This window comes from Capra hircus, chromosome 5, assembly GCF_001704415.2.
Source record: "Capra hircus breed San Clemente chromosome 5, ASM170441v1, whole genome shotgun sequence".
Classification (NCBI taxonomy): domain Eukaryota; kingdom Metazoa; phylum Chordata; class Mammalia; order Artiodactyla; family Bovidae; genus Capra; species Capra hircus.
In genome coordinates this window covers 97,545,309-97,573,217 of record NC_030812.1, presented here as the reverse complement: position 1 = coordinate 97,573,217, position 27,909 = coordinate 97,545,309, and the positions used below count along the sequence as shown (strand labels likewise).

The 27,909-nt window shown below is 43.1% G+C and overlaps 1 protein-coding gene across 2 annotated transcripts; it reads right to left on the bottom strand.

The window, feature by feature from the left end:
• On the bottom strand, positions 729-26,266 carry YBX3 (Y-box binding protein 3). 2 transcript variants are annotated; one of them, XM_018048477.1, is made up of 10 exons: positions 25,765-26,266; positions 21,885-21,948; positions 20,832-20,865; positions 17,955-18,044; positions 15,841-15,963; positions 12,684-12,887; positions 7,393-7,490; positions 4,105-4,276; positions 3,136-3,235; positions 729-1,307 (listed from the first exon to the last, which is right to left on the bottom strand). In XM_018048477.1, exons 1-9 carry the CDS (start codon positions 26,042-26,044, stop codon positions 3,170-3,172), a joined length of 1,131 nt encoding a protein of 376 aa, XP_017903966.1. In that variant the 5' UTR covers positions 26,045-26,266; the 3' UTR covers positions 729-1,307; positions 3,136-3,169. The 2 variants fall into 2 exon arrangements, with proteins under 2 accessions (XP_017903966.1, XP_017903967.1); XM_018048478.1 differs by lacking the exon at positions 12,684-12,887.

Sequence of the window (27,909 nt, the reverse complement as noted above, 5' to 3'; positions counted from 1 at the left end):
GTGCTGTACTCTTGCCTGGAAAATCCCATGGACAGGGAGCCTGGTAGGCTAGAGTCCATGGGGTCTCGAAGAGTCGGACACGACTGAGCAACTTCACTTTCACTTTTCACTTTCATGCACTGGAGAAGGAAATGGCAGCTCACTCCAGTGTTCTTGCCTGGAGAATCCCAGGGACGAGGGAGCCTGGTGGGCTGCCGTCTATGGGGTCACACAGAGTCGGACACGACTGAAGCGACTTAGCAGCAGCAGCAGCAGCAGCAGCAGCAGCGCTGTAGTGTTTCTCCACTTGGGGGCGCCATCTACTCCCTGGGGGAAGAAATCTGTAGTGCGGCTGCAAAGAGGAGCCCTTCCTCTTTTCCGAAAGACACAGGTAGACAATTAGGACACAGCAGTTGGTATGGAAAGCCAAGCCGTTACAGTTACAAGTTCAAAGATGTTAGGACTACTAACCCCTTCAATAATTTAAAGGAAGTTGTTAACTGAAATGTCATCAACCACCTCAACAAGGATGACTCAGGAGCTGAGAGCACCAAGCATGCCTAGAGCTGAGCTCACATGTGAACCTGTTCATTCCCCAAAGAATCCCATTTCTTCTGCTCTCAGCTCAGGCCCCTACATTTATTAAATAGCACAAATCCACCTGTACACTTGGCTTTGAGCTTACAATTCAGTGAATGAAGTAAGGAAAAAAGACAAAAACATGTGCTCAGAAAAACATTCTCCAGTTATACATCTTTCCTTTCAAGGGTAAAAATTTTATTTTTGCGGAACTTCGTACTGCACATTTTCCAAGAGAGTTACATAAGAAAGCAAAATGTTACCCTCCCCTTATCCTAGAAATAAATAAGAAGGGAATAAAATTTCTTTTTTAAATCATGACACTTGGAAGTTTAGCACCAGCATCCAAAATGAACAGAAAAGGAAAAAAAAAAAAAAAGCATTTACTATATATTTCAGATTTCTTTGGTTGGGAGGTGTCTCCCCATGCGGTATTAATAATTCTTCTTTCAATTCATATTACCAAAACAGTAAAAACCAGGAGAAAAAAATATAAACCTAGTGGCTGCTGAAACTGGGGAGGTCACTCTCTTGTTATATGCAGGCATTCCCAGGATCTCAGCTGCTGGAAAAAATGGCTGATGTTTTCCTCGTGTAGTTGTCTGTTTTGTAAAGAAGTGTAGTCAACATTCTAATGTCCACATCTTGGTTATTAATCTTCCACTTTATTGCTTGGACGTTTCTTTGGTGTTCGTAAGGTCGTGGTCTGCTTTTTGCTTTATTTTTTGAATGGTCATTAATTAAGTCACCTGGAAAATATTCACATCAGACTTATTAAAGGGTGACAAGATGACCAAGGGTTAAAGAATAAAAAGGCAAAAATTACCTGTTTTTTATGCAGTTCAAAAAATAATTTGAACTCAAAAGCTCAAAACAAAATCTTCCATGTGTACCTTTTAGAGATTTGTAAACTGAAACATGAATTTAATGGAAACTTTCTAATAAAACATTTTTATAAACAAGAACACTCAGTGCATAATGGTAAAAATTCTGTAAAATTATAAAAAAGAAAATTATCATCATGGAGCCTTTTCAAATAATGATACTATAACATTGATAATTCTTCATAATCAGTTTAGTGGTTACACAGTATCTCCTAATATGGATATTTCTCAATATTTAACCACTTCTCCAATACTAGATTATAGTAGAAATTTTCCCCCTATATTTTGGATTATTTCCTTTGGAACAATACCTAGAAATAATGTTACTAAAAGGTTATGGCCAAATGATTAATATATAATCCTGTCAATTATTTCAAGCAACTCTGAATATGGAATTTATTTCTATGATAAATTGCTCATGCTACCCAGAGGTAAAATAGAATATTTTCAGCATAGCACTTGTCTATCTTGTGAAAGGCTAATTTAAATCCAAACCTCTGCATATAAAAGCAGATGGCATTTAAAATGTAGAAACTTTAAATGATCTTAAAATTTTATGAAATATTAATTTTTTGAAAAAATAACACTACTACTATAAGCTTAAAACCCTTTTAACTAAAAGCTACTTCCTTATTTATTTCATGAAAAGGGCAACAACCAAGAAATACTAAAAAATCAAGTTCTCAGGATTTATTAGATGAAAAACCCAGAATGAAACCAACTATGGCTTATATAGTCTTTTAAGACTCGCTCAATCAGTCTTTCCAGTATATTTCTACCTATACAAATACAACTTCCAAGATTTTTAGCAAGAAGGAAGAAAAAAAGCAGGAAGTAATAATGAAGAAAAACAAGCTAACTTTATGGAGAGGTTATTCTTCACCACACCCTGCTTCGGTAGTTCATACGTGTGATATCACTACGTCTGTCTTTGTAATACCCAGACCAGTCAATATCCCTATTTTACCCGCAGCAGACAGAACTGTAGCAGAGAATAAATAAACTGCTCAAGAGCATTCAAGCGAATGAGGAGCAGATCCTGCACTGGAAGGTAAACCCAAGCGCTCTCAAGCACTACACATAACTAATGTTGGCTATCAAAGGGAAATGGGAAGGCAAAAATAATTCCTGTTTGTTCCACAGATCAGTCTTCTGTTATTAAAACGAAGCCTTGTCAGGCACATTGGGCTTCCTGGTGGCTCAGTGGTAAAGAATCCGCCTGTCAAGCAGGAGATGCAGGTTTGATCCCAGGGTTGGGAAGATCCCCTGGAGAACAAAATGGCAACCCACTCCAGTTTCTTGCCTGGGAAACTGCATGGACAGAGGAGCCTGGCAGGCTAGTCCAAAGAGTCTGAAGCCACAGAGCAAGCACGCAGGCACTTTAAAATTATCAAACTGGCCACTAGGGGTCACAAAAGTAAAACTCTCCACGGTGTTAATAGTTGACAACTGTCTATCTAGAAAAATGACTTTGACACTCATTAACTCTGTCTGCACGTTTATGTCTCCAAAAGGAAGCAAAATAAGATCAGCTTCAGAGATATTTCACCACCGAAACATCTCTTTCTCAGAATCCTGATGCAGATAAGAGGCTGGCCCAGATGAACTGCAGGGTTAGTTTAGACTGCTCTGTGCCACCGCTGAGAAATCAGCGCTGTTTAAAGAGAACGTCAGTTCCGCATGGGCCGCCTACCTGCAGATGGTGAAGGTGCCTGGGGAGCCGGCTGTTACTCTGCACTGCTCTGCTCAGGAGCTGGAGCCGGGTTCTCAGATGGTGTTTCACCTGCCTTGGTCTGAAACACACAATAAAACCACAAACCGGAAATGAACCAATGTCCACAGCAGTGGAGACTTCAAGACTGAAAGGTCTCACAAGTAGGGATCTTCCTGCCTGCAGAGGTAAATCACTGTGCAAATTCTTAACTACTCTTAAAGTTGGAGTCAAAAGTTAGAATCACCAAAGAATGGCTTCCAAACGGCAACTAAATACCATCACTCTTCACAGCTGAGAGTCATAAAAAATACACAGTTACTTTCAACACATGCTGAGAGGCAGGTTCCTCTCTATAAACGCTGCCCTTTGTTTGGAGAGCTTTAACCAGTCCATTCTGAAGGAGATCAGCCTTGGGATTTCTTTGGAAGGAATGATACTAAAGCTGAAACTCCAGTACTTTGGCCACCTCATGGGAAGAGTTGACTCGTTGGGAAAGACTCTAATGCTGGGAGGGATTGGGGGCAGGAGAGAAGGGGATGACAGAGGATGAGATGGCTGGATGGCATCACTGACTAGATGGACGTGAGTCTGAGTGAACTCTGGGAGTTGGTGATGGACAGGGAGGCCTGGCGTGCTGCGATTCATGGGGTCGCAAAGAGTCGGACACGACTGAGCGACTGAACTGAACTGAACTGTTCTGACTAGAGTGTTAATTGGTTGAAAGCAAATATCTGGTTTGCGATATGGGCAAGGCATTGTCTCTCTCTCTCACCCTCTCTGTATATATACATACCTTTATGAAAATGTTATTATACATAAAGATACATATATGATACATATTTTTTGGCCTCAGTTTCCAGACTATGAAACCACTCTTAGGAGGGAATACTAAAGGCTGACATGGTCCAGGGTAGTCTGGCAGCGTGTCCTCTGACTAGCTGGCCTCACCTCTTTGCCATCCTGTGAAGGAGCGTTAGGGGGACGGGGGCGACGCCGATAGTTGTAGGGGCGCTGGTATCCACGGCGAGCAGGTGGCTGGTTTGGACCATTGGCCGCTTGTTGATTCTCCTTATCTTCAGCCTCTCCAACAGCTGGGGCAGGTCGTGGGCGAGGAGGGCCCCTGGAGCAGAGAAAAGAGAACATGCGCAATTGGAAAGGGCCTTCGAGAACAGCAGGTTTTGTCTTTAAAGGTTTAAAAAGTCAAGGGATCAAGACTTACTCCTAGAATTATGCAAGGCTAGAGTGAAAAAGTTGGCTTAAAGCTCAACATTCAGAAAACTAAGATCATAGCATCTGGTCCCATCACTTCATGGCAAATAGATGGGGAAACAGTGGAAACAGTGTCAGACTTTATTTTTGGGGGGCTCCAAAATCACTGCAGATGGTGACTGTAGCCATGAAATTAAAAGACGCTTACTCCTTGGAAGGAAAGTTATGACCAACTTGGATAGCATATTAAAAAGCAGAGACATTACTTTGCCAACAAAGGTCCATCTAGTCAAGGCTATGGTTTTTCCAGTGGTCATGTATGGATGTGAGAGTTGGACTGTGAAGAAAGCTGAGCACCAGAGAATTGATGCTTTTGAACTGTGGTGCTGGAGAAGACTCTTGAGAGTCCCTTGGACTGCAAGGAGATCCAACCAGTCCATTCTAAAGGAGATCAGTCGTGGGTGTTCATTAGAAGGACTGATGCTGAAGCTGAAACTCCAGTACTTTGGCCACTTCCTGTGAAGAACTGACTCACTGGAAAAAACCCTGATGCTGGGAGGGATTGAGGGCAGGAGGAGAAGGGGACGACAGAGGATGAGATGGCTGGATGTCATCACCAACTCGATGGACATGAGTTTGAGTAAACTCATCACCAACATGAGTTGGTGACGGACAGGGAGGCCTGGCGTGCTGCGATTCATGGGGTCGCAAAGAGTAGGACACGACTGAGCGACTGAACTGAACTGAATGTGGCAAATGGAACAAAAGGATGATGAGATTTAAAAATTCAATCATTTTCCTCCTTCATTTGAACACTATTTGCAGCGAACAAACACCTATAGAACATAGGTTCTGGTCCTACCAGGCACTGTGGGTGCAAAAATTAAGAGAAGTGCCTGGTATCTGCCCTCTGTGGGCAGCCTGCCTTGAAGACGTGGAGACTAAGGGGATTCGACACAGCACGAAAACTAACATTAGTCGTTGTGTGCTGAGGCCTGTGCTCTATGCTTGCATGTTAATTATCTCATTTAATTTCAAGGCTGATTCTGTGAGTTTAAGATTTAGGGTGAGAAAACCAAGAGGCTTAAAGGTGAGTATTTGGTTGAATCACATTGAATTGCTGCTTTTATAGGTCAAAAAGGTTGAATACATCCTTCCCAAGGTCACACACAGCTAGAGATTGACAAAACTGGGACCCGCAGGATCTTTTTCCTGTTTTCCTTAAGACATTTTTACGAAGCTTCTTTTATTTCCAAAGTCATTAGTAGTGAATCATTAGAATGACAGCATCTAAAATTACAAGGAATCTTGTGAGAAAAAAGAATGTAGAATGCTGCCAATCAGGAGAGCTCCAGTAATGTCCTTACTCTCCCGTCAATAATCCCATTTTGCCAAACTTCAAGGGGGTATGGACGTCATTCATGAATGAAGCTCTTCAAGGACAGGGCAAAGGAACAGGGAGCCTACAATATAAAAAGCTTATAATGAATCTTGGGGAGTCTAGCCAATTCAGTTTTCACAAGGGATAAAGCAGAAATAAAACAATAATCCTTTCACTACTCTTAAAATCCTTGGTAGTAGTAGTAATCAATTTATCGAGGGCTTACTATCTATCAGGCAACATTCTGATTATCTTAAATACCTTAGAGTACATCTAACCTTACTGACAACTGTGGGATATTCCTTATTGTCCATTTTATAAACCTGGTGACTCCGTCTAAGAGGAGTCCTGAAACTTATGAGAAGGAGACACATACAGCTACAGATGAGCTGCTAGTCGTAGGGTGGGAATTTAAACACAGACACCTGGATCTGTAGTTAGTTGATTCAACCCCTGCATTAGACCGCTTCATTATCAGAACATTCAGTCTGGCAAGTCCCCTATGAGCTGCAAACTTTCAAAGACGCAAATGTGCTTGCCCCCCTTCTCCTGTTGCTGACGGTCCTTCAGTTCCACCAAATCCCACCTCCTCTCCCTCCTCCAGTCAGTAACTCTTCTTGCCTGGTCACTGGTCACTTCTTGCCAGCCCGTGTGTGCCAGCTGTTGTACTGACTGGACTACTGTACTTTCAAGGTACTGTAATATAAGATTAAAAGTGTTTTTTTAATTTTTAAAAAATTTTTTATTGAAGGATAATTGCTTTACAGAATTTTGTTGTTTTCTGTCAAACCTCAACATGAATCAGCCATAGGTATACATATATCCCCTCCTTTTTGAACCTCCCTCTCATCTCCCTCCCCATCCCAACCCTCTAGGTTGATACAGAACCCCTGTTTGAGTTTCCTGAGCCATACAGCAAATTCCCATTGGCTATCTGTTTTACATATGGTAATGTAAGTTTCCATGTCACTCTTTTCATACATCTCACCCTCTCCTCCTCTTTTCCCATGTCCATAAGTCTATTCTCTATGTCTGTTTCTCCACTGCTGCCCTGTAAATAAATTATTTGTTTTTTATGTACACGTTATTTGCATGAAAACTATTATAAACCTATTATAGTACAGTACTGTCTAGCTGATTGTGTTAGGTGGGTACCTAGGCTAACTTTTTATGACTTATGAACGAAGCATGCTGGACTTACAAGCATGCTCTTGGAACAGAACTCACTGGCATGTAGGGGACTTACTGTATCACAAATGCGTGCTGGCAGCCAATTCTTCCTTCATTTGTAGAGCTACCACTGAATAACATATCAGTTAATTTCTGTTGCTCTCATCTCATTAAATATAATAAAATAAAAATTAAGTATGAATTTACATCATGTGAAAGTTATCAGAAACAAAGAATGCTTTGGTAGAGGGATAACTAGAAATTTTAGTTGTTTCGGAACAGGGGAAATGACACATAGCCATCTAAAAATACATGTACTGCAGAGCCCCACCAAACCTTGGACATATGGTCAAAGCAGTCACATCTCCTCATTACATAATAAACCCAAAACAAACAGACCTGCAACGACCCCAACCGCCCTACTGTCACTGGCAAGTTCTTCAGTTGGTCATTAGTCAGCAGGCGACATCACCTACCTCCGGTACCTTGCGCGGTAAGCTGGATTCCGATGGACTGGTCCCTGCAGTTGTGCTCCTTCTGGGACCCCATCCTTCATCTCACCAATCTCACCGGCCTGGAGGGAGGCAAGGAGAGCTGAAGTGAGTGTCAGAACGCAGGATATGAGAGACACAGCACACAGTTGCATTGAAAAAAACTTTTAAAGGAAAAAAATAAAAGGCTTCATTTACAAAACTGGGGAATCTCCTATCAGTGAACCATGTACTGATTAAATGGGCATGAATGATAGGAAAGAAAGACAGACTCAGTCCCACTAGACAGTCTTTTCCTGATCCCAGTGCAACTAAATTTATTTTACAACATTAAACATGTTAAAATGTCCCATTTGTCTCCTGAAAGAAAACCTTTATTGCAAAAGGAAATGGAATGATATTCTACGTTAGAGCAATGAGAATCCTCAGTGGGTCTGACAATTTCAAACCCAGACCCACTCATTCTACAAACGGGGTACCCCTTTGATACAGTAATTGTTTCTACATTCAAAGATCACCCCACACCTTTTAACCACACCTTTACCTCTGATTCCTTTTTTTTTTTTTTTTTACAATTGTTTTCCTTTTATCTGTTTGCATATTTAATTGAAATATAACAATAAATAATAAAAAATACTTCCTTGAAAAATTTATTTGAAGCTGGGGGAATTAATTTATTACAGAACTTCCAGAGGAAGAAAGAACAAAAAACTAACCAACCAACCAACCCATCCAAAATCTCTGAATTTCTTCATAATACAGACACATCTCAATCTGCTTTTACCCACTCAAAGGTAATATCCCTTCCTTCTCCATATTTCACTAAGAAAAGAACCAATCAAAGAAGAATCTCTATATTCTTTCGTCATCAAATCTACCACCCTACACCTACATGCGCTTTTTCTTCTCTCACTCAACTGATTAAGTGGTCCATGCCCACAGACAAAGCCAACCCTTCTCTCTGGCCTATGAGGGCACTTGAACTCTCAGTCCTCCTCTCCTCCATCAGCTCCATCCAGGCATATAAACATGCTGAAATAACATCCACCTTTTCCAACTGTGTTCTTTAAATTATCACAAAGTAACAGGGCGGTTGAGAGTATAGACTTGAAACCTCAGACTCCATTTGATTTCCTCAGTTGTCCCAATAACGTCATTTACAATAAAAAGACTCACTTAGAGCCGCGCCCTGAATTTAGTTGTCTCTGTAACTGGAACAGCTCTCCAGTCTTTACTTGCCTTTCACGATCTTGATACTTTCAAATGTTACAAGGCAGTTATTTTGCAAAATACTCCTCATTCGGGGTTGTTTAGGGTCTCCACATGATCGAATTACACATCCTTGGAAGAGAAGCCACAACAGTGCTCTGGATTTTTCTCACTGCATCCTGTTGGCAGGCGTATGGTGTCAATTCCTACTTAATTCCTACTGTTACTGACAGTGTTCACTCTGAGAAGAACCCCGGGGGAAGTTTACGCTTTTCCCCTTTGCAATGTATGAGGATTTTGTGAAAAAAGTACTTTCAAAAGCCAGTAAATGTTTCATTCTTCATCAAATTCAATATATTTGTTTATATCTGTAAACTTTTATATTTGTTAATATCTTATATAGAAAACTCCTGGTTTTCTACTTTATTCAATGAGCTGTAATCTGTTACTATCATTACTGGCCAATGAGATGGAGCCCTGTCCAGCTGGCTTGTGTCCTCTGGATGTGACTCCAGCATTCTTTGAGCACTTCCTTGTTTTCTGGCACAACAAGATGTTCTAGGCTTATATTGTACTTTCTCTGGCCTGGCTCTGAAATTGGCCGGTTCTCCAAAAGGGCTTCTATTTTTTATTGGAAAATGGTATTCACAAATGAAAAATTGGGGGCCAGGCATGCTCAGTACTATTAAGGTGTCACTGATCTGAGGCCATTTCAGTAGGCAGAAATAATACACAAACACAAATACATACCACACATACATACACTGTAAGTTACATGTGTGTGATGTGTGTATATGTATGGCATATTTGATCTGCCCACCAAATGACTTTAGGTTGTTGGTGAAGGAAGGGAGGCCAGGAGAGAATTCAATGTAAAAACATAATCAAATCAAACAAAAACCTTGCCCTGACCCTACATCCTCCACCAGCCACGGCCCCATTTCCCTGAGCTCCTCGACAACATACATACATACAGAGGCAGAAGACCCCCTCTGCCAGCACAGACACCTCCTCAAAGGGGACAATAATACCTCCACTTTGGTCTTTCTTGAATTCAGAGACTTTTGTCCTCACATACCACTAACCTCCAAGTTACCAAACCTACTAACCTGGCCTCAGTCTCCCTTCCTCCCTTCCTCAATAGCACTTAGCACAGCACTTCCTTCCAGGACATTCTCTCCCCATCTGCTCCTTCCCATCGTCCTCTACCAGACTCCTTGTCTCCCTAATCCTTCACTGCTTAATCCGAAACTCAGTCCTTGGCTCAGTTTTCTACCTATCCTCGTTGTATCAGTCCCTCTCTCCCTGGCCCAGGCCTTTACCTATGTTTTGATGTCCCCACAGGTGCACCTACAGTCTCGCCTACCCTCCAGGCTCCCTTCGGCCTTTGTATCGTACTTGCCATTCCCTCCACCCTTCATGCCTTTCCTGGGTGTGAACTCCTTGTTCCCTTGCCTCTTTTAGGTCACTTCTGAAACACCCCCAAAGACTGTCTCCCACCTCTTCTAAAATCACACCTTCTTAACTCAAGCCACTCTCTACCTCTTGCCTCTTTTATTTTTCTGCCACGTTGACTTCTCTCCCCTTGGAGGTGATATTTAATGTGTCCAGAAGATCTCCAAATGCCTTCTGTCTCTCTGCCCAAACCTGGTCTTCCTTCGCAAGGTATCCTTCATTCCTAACACCACACGTTCACTCCATCATCAGATGCTGTCGCTTCCTAAATGTGGCCACTCCTCACACCTCCACTGATAGCACTCTTAATTCCTGCCCTGACTGCCCCTCCATAGGGCAAATGAGGGAGCTGGTCTCCCTAATTCTGCTGCTGCCTCCTGTGGTCCCGCCTCCTTAAACTGTCCGGTGATTTCTCAAATATGTTTCCTCCCCTGTTTAGATCCCTCAGCTAGCTTTTCATCACACTGAGGATAGGTCAACAATTCTTATTATGGTCTACAGTAGGCATGCCTAATATGCCTTGATGCCACCTTAATCTAACCTCTTACCCCTCTATTCACCCATAACATCCCAACCACATGAGTCTCCCTTACTTCTCTGAACAAGCAAAGCTACTTCTTCTTCAGGAACTTCGATTCAAACACACACACACAGAAACAGAAAGGAACATACATAGAGGATGAACACGTACTACAATGACAGAACAGGAGGAGACTGGCCAGACCCAGCTTAAACCAACGTCTACCACATGCAACCTTAGGTAAAAGTTGCTAATTTCTTAAACTACTCAAATCCCTTCACTTGTAACAACAACAACAAAAAAAACGGACACCACTGCCAATTCCATAAAGCTGTAGGGAAAACTAAGAACTGATTTCAAACATCTGTCTCTTAGTGGAGGCCAAACAATGCTGCTCCTTTTCCTCTGTCATATAATTCTCTTCTTGGAGATGACAAACAGTTGATATCAGCTCAGTAACCGCCATGACTTATCTGCCAAATGTCGAGAATTATTATCTTTGAAAAAGGGAAGTCATTTGGACACGGCTATATCACGCTTTATGACATCCTCGGTACACAGTTCAGTTCAGTTCAGTCGCTCGGTCACGTCCGACTCCTTGCGACCCCATGAATCTGCAGCATGCCAGGCCTCCCTGTCTATCACTAACTCCAGGAGTTCACCCAAACTCATGTCCATCAAGTCAGTGATGCCATCCAGCCATCTCATCCTCTGTCGTCCCCTTCTCTTCCTGCCCTCAATCCCTCCTAGCATCAGAGTCTTTTCCAATGAGTCAACTCTTTGCATCAGGTGGCCAAAGTATTGGAGTTTCAGCTTCAGCATCAGTCCTTCCAAGACAACTAAAATGCAGTTGCCCGAATATGCACACATTTTCAAAATTAGTTTTCAACCTGCTTTTCTGCATGGCATGCAGAATCCCTTTGCTCTGAACCTCCTATTCCTAAGGTGAAGTATTCTTTTCTTTCAACCAATATTGAAGATACTCATCATATACTCAAAAAAATATGCTACATATGTATATGCTAAACATGAAGGAGGATTATTTTAGGAAGGCACTATTGACTCCCTAAAAATAAATGTGTGTCGTAGTCTCCCTGACTCTTCCTGTCCTCATTTCCTAGAGGCCCAGGCTGCTGCCCTAAAGAAACCTACTATGCCTCATGTACCCAATCTCTCCATATACGTAAGGCTACTTGCTATTTTTAGCACATTTGTCAGGGACAGCTGTTAAAGAGTAGAAGGGGAGAAAAAAACAAGAAGCAATGTAGGAAGAACACAGTCATGCATGATAGATAGGAAAAGGGCAGCAAAGAACAGACTGGACACAATGTTCAGTCAAAACACTCAGTGGACAAACAAACACCAAGGACACTAAGAGGAAGAAGGTGTAAACTAGAGGTACCAAAAATGAGGTCCTCTCCCAAGATTTCCAAGTTTCCTGGGAACCGCAAAGTTGGTGAAAGGCTTATTAACTACAAGTCAAGTTCACAATAGTTGTATCAGTATTTTGCATTAAAAATGAAAAAAAAAGACAATCATCTCCACTTTCATATGAGGTTTTCTTAATCATCAACATTATCTCATCTGAATTAAGGACTTTATAGACACCTTCCACCCTGAGTTGTCACACACTACAGTCTATCTTGGACTTTATCATCACAGCCCCAAGGTGGAGGCAATTGTCCACATTTAAGGGATGGACAAGTTAATCTCACAAGCTCCCAGTAAGTAGCAGAGATAAGACTCAAACCCAGGCCTGACTGACTTCAGAGTTCAGCTCCTAGACACCTTCACCTGTCCCTACTTTATATCTTTCATTTTTTCTATAAACTTGAGACTGTACCTTGTCCACCAGGGTCCCTGGGTATAGGCAAGGCTCAAGGCTCATGTGGTCGTGCGTTTAGAGATGAGACTAGAAGGACCAGTCTCAAAGAGCAGACTAGTCTGCTTGGGTTAAGTAGCGTCAGCATCGAGAAGCCAAAAGCAAGGTTTGATTTCCGGCCGCTGGTATTGGAAGAGGAGGAGGAAGAGTAGGCAGAGGAAGGACGGAGGGGTGAGGACTGCCGGAGAGAAGTCCCAGGTGCTGGTTTACCTGCATTCTGCTGGGATGGGGGAAGACCCGGGAGCGGCGGTCAAAGGTCTGTCCCACGTGGTAAGGCGGGAAGCGCCGCCGGTACTGGGGGCGGTACTGGGGGCGGCGCGGCTGACTCCGGGCCCCAGAGAACTGCCCGGCAGCGGCGGGGGCCTCCAGTCCTTCACTGCTGCCGCTCCCTTCCTCCTCCTCCTCCCCAGCGTACTAGCGAAGCAAAGAAACAGAGGTTCAGAGGAGGTGTCGGCAGGGAAAGAAGCAAAGAATACCATTTAGGCTGAGTATCAACGAAACAAACAAACAAAAAATTCTCCCCCAAAGGAACGATCCCTTCTAGTATATCGACAAAAATGCATTTACCCCGGATCATCAGGTGATGACCTGAGATAAGCTACATTAAGATTAAAGCAGATCTATGCAGATAAAATACCAAGAAGCAGAAAAGCAAGTGCAATTAATTGCTAAATAATTTAGTTCGCATCTAGTTAGAATTAGTATCAGTTGACTAACCACCCAAAAAACATTTACACAGTTTAGAATATTTGGCTCCACCAAATGTGTCTCCCCAACACTGGCCATCTACTGGGGCAAAGTAAAGAAAAATATGTTTTGTATATTTTGTTGTTGGTCCTAAGTGGTTTGCTTCCTGGAGTGGTTGGGTTCTCAAAGTGTGGATGAGGGTCTCTGAAATCCTTCTTAGGGGGTCATCAAGGTCAAACTATTCCCATAAGGCTGGCAGGATGCTGTCTTTTCCCATCTCATTCTCTCCTGAGTTGGGGGCAGGAGGGGGGTTGGATCTCCCAGAAGCTACAGTGACACATGGTCCCTCACAGCACCAAGGCAGAAGGAGCTGTAAGAAACCAGCTGTCTTTTATTAAACCAACATCAGTGATTGGCAAAAACCTAAAGCAACACCACTCTTTTCATTCAATTAAAAAATAGCTTTCATTAAAAAGAAGTTATTTGTATTTACAAGTAATAGCTTATTTTAAAATAAATTAAATCTTTTAAATTCTGCTTTACTTTCCAATACAATAAGTATTAATAGATATAAATATACAGAAAAACTCTGGGATCCCATAATTAAGCATATAAATGGGTCCAAAAACCAGAAGGTTTGAGAACCACTGACTTTTGGCATACCTCTCTTTATTTGTTTAGGAATAAAGTTTTAATTGCACTTTAATACATAGTAGCAAGTAATAAATACAGTTTCTGAATATAACAAACTTTATTAACACAAGGAATTATTGATTCATTTTATCTTTTTCCTGTATTTAAACTACCATTTCACATACTAACATTTTATATCAAAAAATATAAGCAAACAGCTAAACATCCCTTAAAGAATTATTTCAAATCTTACTTTAAAGGGGAACTGCAATGCCAAAGGTAGTCTTAAGTAAAGTAACTATAGCTTTTAAAAAATGAACAAACTTAGAATGAAGAAAATTAAATGACTGATGTTGGGGGTGAGAGTATTTAAGATTTAGAACTCTCCAGAAAACCAAGCCCACATGAGCAACAAAATTCTCAAAGAGGAAAAGCTTCAAGCATAGCCTCAACTAGTCTAATTTCAGAAAATCCAAGTAACTCTATACTTTATAAAATCTGTATCAGATATAATCTCCAATGATTTAAAGGCATATTAGCATAGAAAATGTTCCGCCAAATAGTGTGACTGAATAAACTGTAAATTTTCTCTTTAGGTTTCTCTGTATCTGAGTTTTCTATAGCCAAATCTTTCATTAAGATTAGTTTTACAAAATAACAACAATGGCACCACCATTGCCAAACACACTCAGGAAGCTGTCAGGACCTAGAAGACATCACAACAGAAAACCTTCATTTATGTTGATTTTCAGAATTTGGATAATTTTGTTTCTAAACATCACACACATGACTTCAGAATTTCGAGCTGAGGAGCAACGTCTTTGAAGGAAAATTTTTCACTAAAGGCTTTTTACCACTTGTACTTCTGAGGTAACCTAGAAATCAAAACAATTACAACTAGTGTTCCGTGAATCTGGTGAACCTGAAAGAGTTAACACGACGTAGTAGATGCTATGGTAGCGTATTCCTACTGTCTCTGACACAGTTTATTATTAAAAATTAAACAGGATAAGCAAAACATGGGTAAGAGAAATACAGGAAGAAAAACAAGATACCACATGGAATCTGATAAAAACCAATTTGGGCTGCATGTTTAAGATGATACAATGAAGAGAGGAAACATTTAGGTAAGCAGAAACATACTATTCTATCAAAGTGTAGAGACATAAACCATTCTCAGTCTGCAAATACTTCATTCTGGTGAGACTTTTTTCAAAAGTTTTCCCTGGATGACGCACATAGCCACAATCCTGTGTTCACAAAGCATCTTGAGTTTTATTCCAGAGTACCAATCCCTGGTACTAATTCTAGAAACATCAAAAAATGACTCATATCTAAGAGGGTCCTCATGACCACAAGTTGGATGCCTCAAGAATACTTTAAACTGAGCCTCCTCCAGCCAGACTTGGTTGTAAACCCTTTCACTTAGATTGGTACAGGACAATCTACAGGACTAAAAATTCAGACTTAATTGTTGCTTAACTTTGAAATAATGGGAAATGCTATCCTAAATAAAACAGTTACATAATTGAGGCAAATCACTTAATATTTCTGTGGCCAGCACTGCCCATCACTTACTCCAGAGCTGTTCCTCACTATTCCTTGCCAAGGAAAGGCTAACTTTAGAAAGAAACAGGGTCAGCGCCAAGGGATGAACACCAGATGTAAGCCAATCACAGAAATCCCAGGCCCCTTCTCCCTACCCCACCCAGGGGATGTCACATGGTTCGGTTCTGGCCGATACAGGAGCCAAAAGAAGAAAAAACCTTTTTGACAACCTTGGCATGGCCCAAGTTAAGCCTTCTTGTTACATGATAATTAAATGGCTGTTACTTGCAGCCAAATGCAAACAAACTGATAAAACTGCTGAATGGCAAAAATGTCGCATAAGACCAGTGGGGATGAATTCTGAACATGAAAAATTTCCCATTCAAAAAAATCACTGTGTTTCCAGGAGAAGATACAGCTTTTATGTGCTTCAAACATACACACTTAATTTTAGATGCGCACATTTCTTGGGTCACCGATGATGAAAGAGACAACGTACATTGCGGGGCGGTCCACGGCGCCGGCCATAGTAGCCGCGCCTGTAGCGGCGCCGGTCAGCAGCGTATCGGCTCCCTTCCACTGGAACGCCATCCGGGCCGGTCACGTTGGCTGCTTCTGCACCCTGAGAAAGGAAGAAAGCAAAGAGGGCCTTCGAGTCAGAAAGAAGCCAAACGATCGAAAGCACCGCCTTAGACAGCCAGAGGGTTTTAAGACTGGCAGGAGGTACTAGAAGTTCCTACAGGTGACCTCAAAAACACACCCTCGTTTTAATAAGGTGAGCAAGATGCTTGATGTCCTGATTTAAATGTATACAGCATGACACCTGACACAACACTGTTTATCAACTATGCTGCAATATAAAGTAGAAAGTTAAAAAAATAATGGATGTATATACAGCTTGCGTGCTTCCACAACCTCTGCTCTCTTGATTCAAGAGCAATATGTATATATATTTCTTTAAGAAATGTAAAACTGGTAAATATAAAGCAACTGGAGCAAAGGAATGCTAGACCAGGAAGAATATTCTTCACTGGAAATAACTGAGATAATGTTCTCTTCCTAGAAAATACGGAAACCTGTTACTCTGTGAGGTACCAAGAGAATCCACTCATGGGCTCACGTGGTCTGTCCAGCACTCAGCTAGTGAGAGAGAAATTCCTCCCAGCGTGGCAGTGGCAGGAATGAAGGGCTGCTGACTCAGCTCCTGCTTTCATACAGTGTCCACAAAAGTAGTCCCTCTTCAGATCTTATTGTCAAAACAGACATAGCCTTCAGATTCTCTATGGACAAACGGATAAAGTAATGCTTCAAAAATATAAAAAGTTCTGGAAAAGGAGATTCAAAAGAGTGAAACCCCACTCTATGTCCATTTGTATAACCTCACATGCTGAAAATACACAGAGGTAAAATTAACCTGGCTAGATAAAATTTTAATAGTTGGATGGGACATTAGGGATCGTTACAGGTCTGCATTTGCTGGTAGATAACTTGGAACTCTGGAAGATCTGCAAGATACTCTGGGATCACATTGGTAAAGGTCACTTAAATTTTTATATGAGATGAAATAAAGTGTTTCTCTTTTAAAACAGGAAACAGTTTGAGAGTTGCTAAGAACAGGAACTACAGAATGAATGGTGTATATATCAGAAGATCAATCATCTGGGAATGAACTAGTCAGCTTACAATTAAAAAATAAAGCATAAAAGACAGTACTAATATTAGAATTAAACATAGCACAGCATTAAAAACCTGTCGATGCACATCAAAATGATCCTTTTAGCTTCCTGGGTTAGTCTTCATCTGAAGATAGTGGTTACACAGTCTGTCAAGATGCCTCTGGCTTTTCAAAACCCAAGCCAAAGAGAAAACATAATGATTATATTTGATTTTATTCTTAAAAAGGTATCTTTCACCCTAAAATAGCTTTTATCAATTTTTAATACTAAAAAACTACCTTAATTTTAAAAATTTTATTTATGTATTTATTTCTGGCTGCCTTGGATCTTCATCACTGTGCGTGAGCTTTCTCTAGTTGCAGCAAGCAGCGGCTAAGCTCTAGTTGTACATGGGCTTCTTGTTGCTGTGGCTTCTCTTGCTGTAGGGTATGGGCTCTAGGAGGGTGTGCGGCTTCAGCAGTTTCAGCTCCAGGGCTCTAGAGTACAGGCCCAATAGCTGTGGTGCACAGGTCCAGTTTCTCTGCAGCATATGGGATCTTCCCAGATCAGAGATCGAACCCATGTCTCCTGCACTGGCAGGTGGATTCTTTAGCACCAAGCCACCAGGAAAGCCCTGTTTTAATTTTAAATTTCACTTGAAAACACATTTGGTACCAAAATAAGATTTGTCATTTTAAATCTTCAGAAATTAGCTTTTCCTTCCATGATTTAAATAGGGTTCATCATTTATTAAAATGGAAATTAAAATATCCTTTTATACTGCATCAAACAATGCATATGATAGTCAATAATCAGAAACACTTTTACTTAAAGAATTGCTTCTTTCTGTCATAGTAAAAATCCACAGTACTGTTAACTCATAAAGGACTGAGAGACCATTTACTATGCGAGAAAATATTGCCAGCACACTGGATACCCAACCACAATCTCCTCTCACCTTCTCTCCTTCAACCACATCAAACTCTACGGTTTCTCCATCTCCTACACTGCGCAGGTATTTCCGTGGGTTATTTTTCTTGATGGCAGTCTGTCAAGATTAAAAAAACATTCTGAATGAAGTATAGGTCACAGTTGGCCACAGAGTTCACCCCTTTCAAGTTTACTGGCTCTACTGAAGAAATCGTTAATCTAACGTTGTTGTTTAGTCGCTAAGTCATGTCCGACTCTTTGCGATCTCGTGAACTGCAGTGCACAACGCTCCTCTGTCCACGGTGTTTCCCAGGAAAGAATACTGGAGTGGGTAGTGATTTCCTCCTCTAGGCACCTTCCTGACCCAGGGATGGAACCTGTGTCTCCTGCATGGGCAGGCGGGTTCTTTACCACTATTCTATTCTATTCTATTCTCCCAACTAACCTGAATCTCTAAAACAAGAACAAAAAAACAAAAAAACACTATACAACTATGTTCCACATTATTTTCTTGATTTCATGTTATCCTCCAAAATTCATTTTGGTAGGTGGGTTAAACAGAAAGTGCAGTTATACTGATGAACTAATTGTGTTACTGGATAGATGCGTTTCCTCACACTATGAAGTGTCTTGGGTCAGACTCTATTTTCCATCATTGTGGGGGCTGTGGGATGGGGAACGCATCCATAAAATCTTACACATGCACATAAACACAGAAATATGGGGATAGAGATTTCAGTGAACAACAGAAACCGCTAACCTCAAAAGAAATTTTAAAAATCCAAGGGGGGATAAATATTTCTGACAATATCTGAAAATACCTCAAGAACAAAACACTGCTGACAACCTTCTCCTCTCCCATTTTACAGATGAGGAAACCAACTGGAGGCTGATAAGTGATTTATTTGAGTTTATAAAAATACAGCCTAGGGGAAGGAGGCGGGTGAGTAGGGGAAGTGTATACCCCTGTACTATAACTGTGTGATATTTATTGAAATTTTTCTCATCACATCATTCACATGTCAGCTCATCCCTATGCGCTCCCTGATAAATAACATTGAAAGGTTAATGATGTTATCCTGCAGTGAACATAGGCACCTAAATACCTGCTTATAAACAGGCTTCTCTTTTTCAATCAATGGAGGGAAGAAAATAATTCCTGTAATGAATTCCATTTTGTCAGCTGGTATTTCTAAACAGTTAAAGGGGCTCTGGGTTTCTGTGGAACTAGGTCAGCCTTATTTTATAAAGCGATTAGGCATGTGTAATCTAGCCCTTCCCTTACTCTGAGTAGGAGGGAGGGAAAAAAAAAAGAATGAGCCAGTAGGGCAGAGACCTCACCCACAGAGGAAAAAGGCAGTTCAGGACAGGATATACACACAGGCCGCCTGAACATTCAGCCAGTCCAAAAACAGCCCCTCCCTACCGGCTCGTTCTCTTTTTCCTGTTAAACTGGGCAAGCCTCAGCACACCGAGGTGACTCACCGCCCAGCCTCACGGGGGGCTGGAATCAGTTCACACACTCACAGGCCAGTGAGGCTGGCCACTGGCACAGAACCTTGTGAGGTCCCTTTACGCCATCAGTCACCAAAAGGCAGAGTTCTTAGCCCCAAAATCTCTATTACTCCCTAGGTATTATAAGCAACACTCCCTTTAGGTCTGTTCTGACTTTAAAAGTCATTGTGTCTGAACAAAGTAATCCACTCCAGTTACCCCGGCACAACTGGAATACAACTGATAGAAACCACAACGGGATCACTTCTTCTGACATAGCACTCTCTCCAGTCACCAAACTCTACCCCATGGTACAGAGGATCCTAAACAGCAGGAAAACACAGAAAACCAGACGCTTGACAGAGCCCTGGAGGTGAATGTGCTGGTATTGGTACCTGTCTCTGTACTTCTCTGTTGTTATTCACTAAGAACCACACACATGTGAGACAATTCACTGAAAATTAACCACACAAAAAGAAAACTAAGTGCACGTCATGCTTTTAATCTCTTTTGCCGAGAAAGTCCAGGATACAGAATAACATCCTAGGTCAATAATGTAGAAAAAGACTGAGCTTCCTATACAGAGAAGTCTGTGTTTTCTGTATTTTACACTTTTTCTACATCTCCGTTGAATACAGGGGACTACAGGCCTATTTGACCTGGACATGTGCTACGCAGGACAGAGGAGGGGACTAGCCTGGGAGCTGGAGTCTCCTTATGTCTTGGATCTTGCTTGTGCTCAGTCGCTAAGTCGTGTCCAACTCTTCTGTATCCCACGGACCGTAGCCCACCAGGCTCCTCTGCTCATGGGATTTCCCAGGCAAGAATACTGAAGTGGGTTGCCATTTCTTTCTCCAAGGGATCTTCCCCACCCAGGGATTGAACCCGAGTCTCTTGCATCGGCAGGTGGATTCTTTACCCCTGAGCCTCCTGGAAAGCCCCCATGTTTTGGATACACACACTCCAGCCATCTGCTTCGCTGTGCTATTTACCCAAGTTCAAGTTGCTCTGATGGAGGAGGATTTAACCAGTACCCACCCAGGCGAAGGTAAGGTGAGGCCCAGCCAAACACAAGGAGGAAACACAGTCAGGCGCATAGGCTGCTAAGATGGAAATAGAAGTGCTTTAGCTGAAGACTCTAAGGCTCTAAAAATTAGCATGTGGTCTGATTATTACTTCATTAAGCTCAAAAAACAAAACTGTCTGAAAACAGTTAATGTGATGGACGAGAAGAGCTTAAGTGCTAATCTTAAAATGTGGAACTGGGCCCTCTTGCCAAAATAAAACCCCAGGAGGAGTTTCAAGCAGAACAGCAACGTGCAGGGCTTCACTTTGGGAAAGGGATAATAATAGCAGATTACAGACACCCCTCTCCTCAGAGAGCAAACATCACAGTTATCGTCCCTCTTACCTGATGTACAAATACATCTTCTTTGGTGTCATTTCTGTTGGAAGACAAAAAGCTCACAGTTAAAAGAACTAGGTAAGTGGGAAAACGTACAATAGTTTAGAGCCTAGGACTTCAAAACACAACATAGATGTCTGTCTGTCCTCTAAACTCAGACGCCTCAAGTCAGTCCTTAAAAACTTCTAAACCCAAAAGGGACCCACCTTACTCTTCCATATGACAATGGTGCCTAGCTTCATGCACACAGAGTCAACCTACCGAAACACCCGTTTCCTCTCATCTCTCTCTAAATCACATGGTATGTAACCAGAGCCTGAGGTTTCCCTCCCAGCAAAAGCAAAGCAAGACAGTTAAAAGGACAGGGCACAGCTGTGAACTAGGCTCCCCTTACACTGAAACCTAAAACAACCCCCCCTCCACCACCACCCTACCCTAAACCCCCACCGCACCCCCACTGCCCACCAAAACATACAAGGAAGAAATTAGAGGAATTTTTCTTTTTTTTAAGAAGGCGGGGTCCTAGCTAGGAGGGCTAGAGAAAATGATGGTATCATATAAAAACATCAGAACACCCTCACCGCTTGCAGCTGTGTTCTCATTCCTATATGCTTAGAAGTTACCATGGTTTAAAGAAAACACTGTGGTTTCTACACAGGACTTGGACCAGACCTGGGTTACAGATCCAGCTCAATTACTCACTAGTTGTGTGACCTGAGGAAAGTTGCTTAACCAGTCTAGGATTCCACTGCTCCATCTGTGAAATTGTGGATACCCACTCAATTATCTTAAGTCCCTTCCCCTTTCTCTATTGTCCCCACTGCCACTGTTTTTTCTTTTAATGACTAGATTATATAAAATAAGTTATTTATCTGTGTTTTAGAAATGCACTGCAATTAATGTTAAATGATCAGCAGCTTAGAAATGAGAGTATTTACACAGCTCAGAAATCTGAAAACTTACACAAGCCATTAATAAAGTATGGGAAAAGACACCAACAGCAGGTGCCACAGCATGAGGACATATTTAAATAAAACACACAGAGATACACACACATACCGATTTATAAATCCATATCCATTTCTGACGTTGAACCATTTGACAGTGCCAAGGACTTTGGTGGCTAAAATAGGATTAAGCAGATAAATTAGTATCTGACCTACAAAGAGATAAAGCTCATACCACTAAGGTCTTGATAGCATTATTTAAAGCCTAAATATACCTGAGGAAACCATTAAAAGCTTAACTTTAGAGTTTATCGAGAGAAGAAAATGAAGGAAGTGAAGTTGTCACAGGTTGTCACAGGGAACTACTCTTCAGAAGACTAAACTTTTCTTCCTTGGGAAATGTTTCAGTGAAGTCCTGAGATAAGGTGTTGTCATAAGTCTATATGATTCTGCAGTGATTAAAACTGGGAAACAATGTTTAAGGGGAAAAATGAAAACATGCTCTGTAAAGTTTTACAGCAGAAAAATGTTCCAAGTGCTGAAAGCAGCTCTCAATGAAAGTGACTACAGACACATGAGCAAGGTGAGCCCTGAGACCTGACACATCACTCTCACACTCTGAAACAGTCGGCAAACTCCACATAGTGAAAAAGTAGCTCCTTGTTAATAGCTGATCTACAGAGACCTGAAGAAACTTGTCTTGATGCCAGATGGGGGCCCATCAGAGGAGTCCAGAGTAATAATAGAAGTGAGGCGGGCTCAGGCCAGTTCTGTTCTTACCGCCCCGAGACATGACGCAACAGGCCTTTTCAAACCTGCGATGAGTTTGGGATTCTGTTTCATCGTTTATCCTGCTCTCTTCATTTGGTGGGAATCAAACCAAAATGATTTTGGTTTCTCCTATAAACCAAATTCTTATCAGCATTTTCTTATAACCCTCGCAATGTGATTGCTGACTCTACTCGCCCCTGTGACAGGACCATTTCTGTACAATGTAAGATCTTAACAGAACTCAAGAGAAGAAATCTAAACCAATAGTATGGTCATGGAACTTGTACTTCACAGATTTATGTTTATTTTAGCCATTTATGATTTTAGATGACTCCTCTGAATCAACTGTGAATACCAAATCCAGTACCTCTACGAAATGCCCAGGTCTAAATTCAGGAAAAGCATAAAACAATTATCAAAACTCAGTGAGACAAGAAATGTGGCAATAGAGTATCTTTAAAAAAGAATAAAGCTTAGGAGAGAATAAAAGTAACAATTAACCACAAACAATATTTTTAATTTCCAAGGAAAAATAATAAAGATTCAGCTTTTAAATTCAAGAAGAAAACAGTAATTAGAGCTTACTTTGCTGTGGGCAGGGTTAGTTCTGAGTTTTGCTACATGAATATGCTTGGGGAAGTAGTTTATTTAGCTCTATTTGTAAAAAGAAAACACAAAAAACTCTTTTGCCTTCAAAGTCATTTGGCCCACCATTTACTGAGCAATCTGCAATTCTTATGCCAACTAAGGAAGATCTCTCTCCAATAAAGAGACTAAACTATTAATACGTTCAGTTTTAGGACATTTTAATTAGAGCAACAGGTCAAAGAGGCAAAAATATATATATATATATATTAGATCTAAATGTACACAGAAGACTGGTTTTGATCGATCATATGCTTTTAAATCTCACATTATTTCAAATGATATGCTTTTTGTCTCATTTGCCCCAAAATTAATGAACTAGAAAAACATAAGGAAAATATAAAGTTAGGAACTCTTTTTGATTCATTTTCATATAGTTAATGTCTACAGGCACTGTCAAAAGCATAATTGTGATTAGAAAAGCAACACTAATAAAGAGAAAGATGAAAGTGATTTTCAAGGATAACTTCAATCCAGGTCGAAGGTTATTTTTATTCCCACTTTAGTTTTTAAAAATTTCCTAATTTCACAAAAATTTCCAGTGACCTCACAAGGCCAAACACAGTCATCCATTCTTCTTGGTTTAAGCCCATAAACTCACTTCGCACACAGAGCTGGATGGGGAAAGGAGGACGACCAACAAGTTTCCATGAGGTTCATTAAGTTTTCCTTCGGTCATATCAACTACTTCCCCTGGCCTGTGGCTATACGCTGAAGTTTAGAACCACTTCTAAGAACTAGAATGCGAGAATCCCAAACCAGAATTCCATTTCAGTCAGCACTGCACCTGGCACATTGTAGGCACCATGTGTCTGCTTGGCTAAGGACAGGAGATGGCAGAACATACTGGACAGAGACAGCATTGAAATGTCAGGCAGAAGGCTGTCCTTGTTGCTGAGATTTGGGAGTGACAGCGAAAAGACCCAAAACCTACAACCTCACCACTAGGGATGTGCTGGGACTGTCAGAGCAGTTGGTGGCTGAGTAAATTAATTTATCTAGTTCCTTCATCTTTAAAGATATCTACGGCAGTTTAAAATTCAGTTTAGATTCAAGAAAGAGACAGGGATCCAGTGAAAAACAGAAATTTCCTTTATATGAAAATAAATCAAATTAAGAACATATCCTAACACTGCTTCGGATAAACCAAGGTTGTCTCTCTTGACATTTGGCATGGGAAGTGTTCCAAGAAACACTTGTTGAAAACAATATCACAATACAACCTGAACTAGATTGGAGCAACTTTTAGCCTAGAGAAATGAAGGCTATTTTGTTTCTTAACCTGCACATGTTACATTTAGCAGCTCATTTGACAGTAACTGAGTAAAATCTAACCCTAAAAAAAAAAAAAAAAAAATGAACACAGGCCTCTCAAGGCAGAAAAAATGGGATCCTATTAAACTTTCTTCACATGATTCCTCCAAGTTTCTGCCTATAAAATTTTCTTCCTAGAAAATTGGGCAGGCAAGGCTCACAGAAAGCAAACATGCCCCATGCAAAATACTGAAAATTTCTCAGAAGCATCTTACACCATCTCTTAACCTTCCCTGGTTAAAAAAAAAAAAAAAGGGAATGAGATACACAGCACACACCCTTTAGAGACCTTATTCCCCACCCACTGCCTAGGCCTCACACAGGGCGTTAACGTTACTGAATGAGGACGCTGAGATACGTGACAAAACCAACAATAACTACAGACATCCTTTGTAACGTTCTGCCCCCGGGACCTGAACATCTCCTCTTCCGACTCCCCTTCCTAAGCTACAAGTCCCCAAGATAACGAGGCTGCGAACTAACGTCATCTCCTCACTTCCGACCAAGTTTTTTCAGCTGCTGCACCAAGCGCTTTCCCACAATCCGGGAAGACGAGAGTGATTGGTAAACACCAAATGGTTCTTGCAGCAGCGGGCAGGGCGAGGGAGGGGGACGCGGGACCGAGACCCAAGTTTCCCCGGAGAAGGATTGCAACACTCTTCGGCCAGCATGTGGCCGACAGAAGCCTGGCCTCGTTCCCGCGCCCCCGTGAGAAGGGCGTCTGGGACGGACACCTGAGCCTTCCCAGCAAGAAGACTTTCCACCACCACCAACTCCCCCACCCCTGCCCTGTCTGCTCCGAGCGCCTTCCTCTACCCTCCAAGGAAATGCTCTCCTCGCCCAGATCCTATGCGAGGACTCCAAAGTTCCCATGCCACGTGGGTGCCTGTCCCATTCCTACATCCACTTCCATCCCACCCTGGATCCTCTTTCCCGACTGCCGCTTCTTTCCCCTCCGCACCTAGGGATGCGTCGCCACGGGACTGCGCGACAGCGCCCTCCTAGGGTACCCCCAGTTAAGACCCCCAACTTGCGAACCCAGGAGCGCTCTGGCGGCCGGGAGCGCCGCGCCTTGGTCCGGCAGCGCCTGCGGGATGGGCGGCCGCCCGCCCCAGGGTCGAGGGGAGCCCCACGTCCCCGGGGACCCTGATCCATCCCGCCCAGACAGGCGGCTGGAGTTGCCCACACGTGCTCGGCGGCCCGGGCCCCAGCCCGGAGCGGCCACCCTCCCCGCCCCCCCCGATCCTCCCCGCCTGACTCACCGAGAACTTTCTTCTCCGCGTCCTCGCTGCCCACGGCGGCCGAAGAGGCGGGGGCCGCGGTGCCCGGGGCCGCGTCCCCACCGGGGTTGCCCGAGACCAGGGCGGCCGGGGCAGGGGCCGGGGGAGCGCCGCCGCCCGCCGGGCTCTTGGGCGCAGGGTCCTGGGGGGCCGCCTCCGCCGGAGCCTGCGGGAGGGCGGCGGCGGTGGTGATGGGGGCGCTGCTGCTGGGAGCGGCGGCGGCGGTGCTGGTGGTGCTGGTGGCCTCGCCCGCCTCGCTCATGCCGCCTCCTCCGCTGTCCCTCGGGCACCTCGGTGGCGGTTGGTCGGCGGTTGGCGCGGCTGGGGGGCGCGGCGGCCGGGGGCTCGCTCTCCCGGAGGCCGGGCTGGGTGGGGGTGTCTCGCGGCGGAGGCGGCTCGCGCTCTTGGGCTGCGCGCTCGCTCCGGGGCTCCGCGCTCGGTCTTACTGCCCCAAAAATGGCCCCGCACGAGTTCTTCTAGGCGGCGCGCGGGCCCGGGGAGGGGAAAGGGTTGGGAGGGTTGGCTCCGGAGTTGGGGCATCGACTTCATTAGCATTTAAAGGCGCCCGCTGCCCTTTTTCCCGCCCCCTCGCCGCTCGGGCCGGCATGGGGCGCAGGGAAGGAAAGCAAGGGTGCGCCGGGGCTTGGCCCGCTGCTCCGGAGTTTTCCGCGCAGCGCGCGCTGCCGCCTTGGTTGGAGCAGGGGCCGCAGGGCTCCCCTGCCTCGCCACGTCTTCCAGGAGGGGCACACTGGGGCATCCAAGAGACGCGGCGCTTCTCTCTCCTCAAATGCACGCTTTTAAGTCCTTTCTAGTGAAACCGTTCAACATTTCTGAAGCACCATACACTGTTTCTGATACAGCAATGAAGAACTGGAATAATGCCGTCTTCAGGCTGTTTGGCTACTTCTTCCTGAAAGAGAAGTTATGGATGACTTGTCTATGAGCCTCAGGTGAGGAAACTGAAGTCCAGCCCTCGGTGAATTCATGTAAACGTCAGTTTACAGCAATGTAAGGGCTTACCTGGTGGCTCAGGCGGTAAAGAATCTACCTGCAGTGTGGGAGACATGGGTTCTCTCCCTGGGCTGGGAAGATACTCTGGAGGAGGGCATGGTAACCTACTCCAGTATTCTTGCCTGGAGAATCCCCATGGACAGAGGAGCCTGGTCGCAAAGAGTCGGACACGACTGAGAGCCTAAGCACACACAGGGAAACAAACAGCGAGCTGTTAATACGCATAGAATAATGCTAAACTTGGAGGGAGAAGACTAAATCCACACCCCACTTTCTGCTCGAATTGCCTCTGCCAGCTAGTGAAAACTTAAGCAGTCGAGCCCTCTTAGCCTCGAGGGCTAAGAGGAGGGCCACAGAGAAGCAGATCACTCAATAAACGATATTTTCAGTTTAAGGAGTCCACCTGATCTTAAGAGAATGGAACTGGATTATGCGAAACACAGGCCAAAGGGCCTGTACTCAAGAACCATTGGAATACAGGGCTGTTAGGTGTTCTTTGCCTCCAGGGTCCAGACAGCCCTAGGTATACACTCGAGTGCTGCCCTTAATTAATGGAGTCAACTTGGACTAGACATTCAATATTCCAGAGTCAATTTCCTCCTTTATGAGGGTTTCTCCAAGGTACCCTGGAAAGTAGATGGGATTATCATATGTAACTCCATTGTCTGGTCCAACAAAATCTCCTTTTCGTTCTCCATTCTCCTAAACTACTTACCTTCTCCCCTCCCCTGGGAATTGTGTATCATATGGCTACATAAGGAGGCTAGCAACCAAGTATAATTCCTTATTGCAGTTTCCACTAGTTAGCAGAGTACCTAGCAGTAAAGTAGAATACAGGAAATGTTTACTGAATGAAAACAAAAGACCACACTTTCCAAACTCAGTTGCTTATCAGCACATTCATTGTCAATAATTATAAAACTATCCTGACCAACCTAGATAGCATATTCAAAAGCAGAGACATTATTTTGCCGACTAAGGTCTGTCTAGTCAAGGCTATGGTTTTTCCTGTGGTCATGTATGGATGTGAGAGATGGACTGTGAAGAAGGCTGAGCGCCGAAGAATTGATGCTTTTGAACTGTGGTGTTGGAGAAGACTCTTGAGAGTCCCTTGGA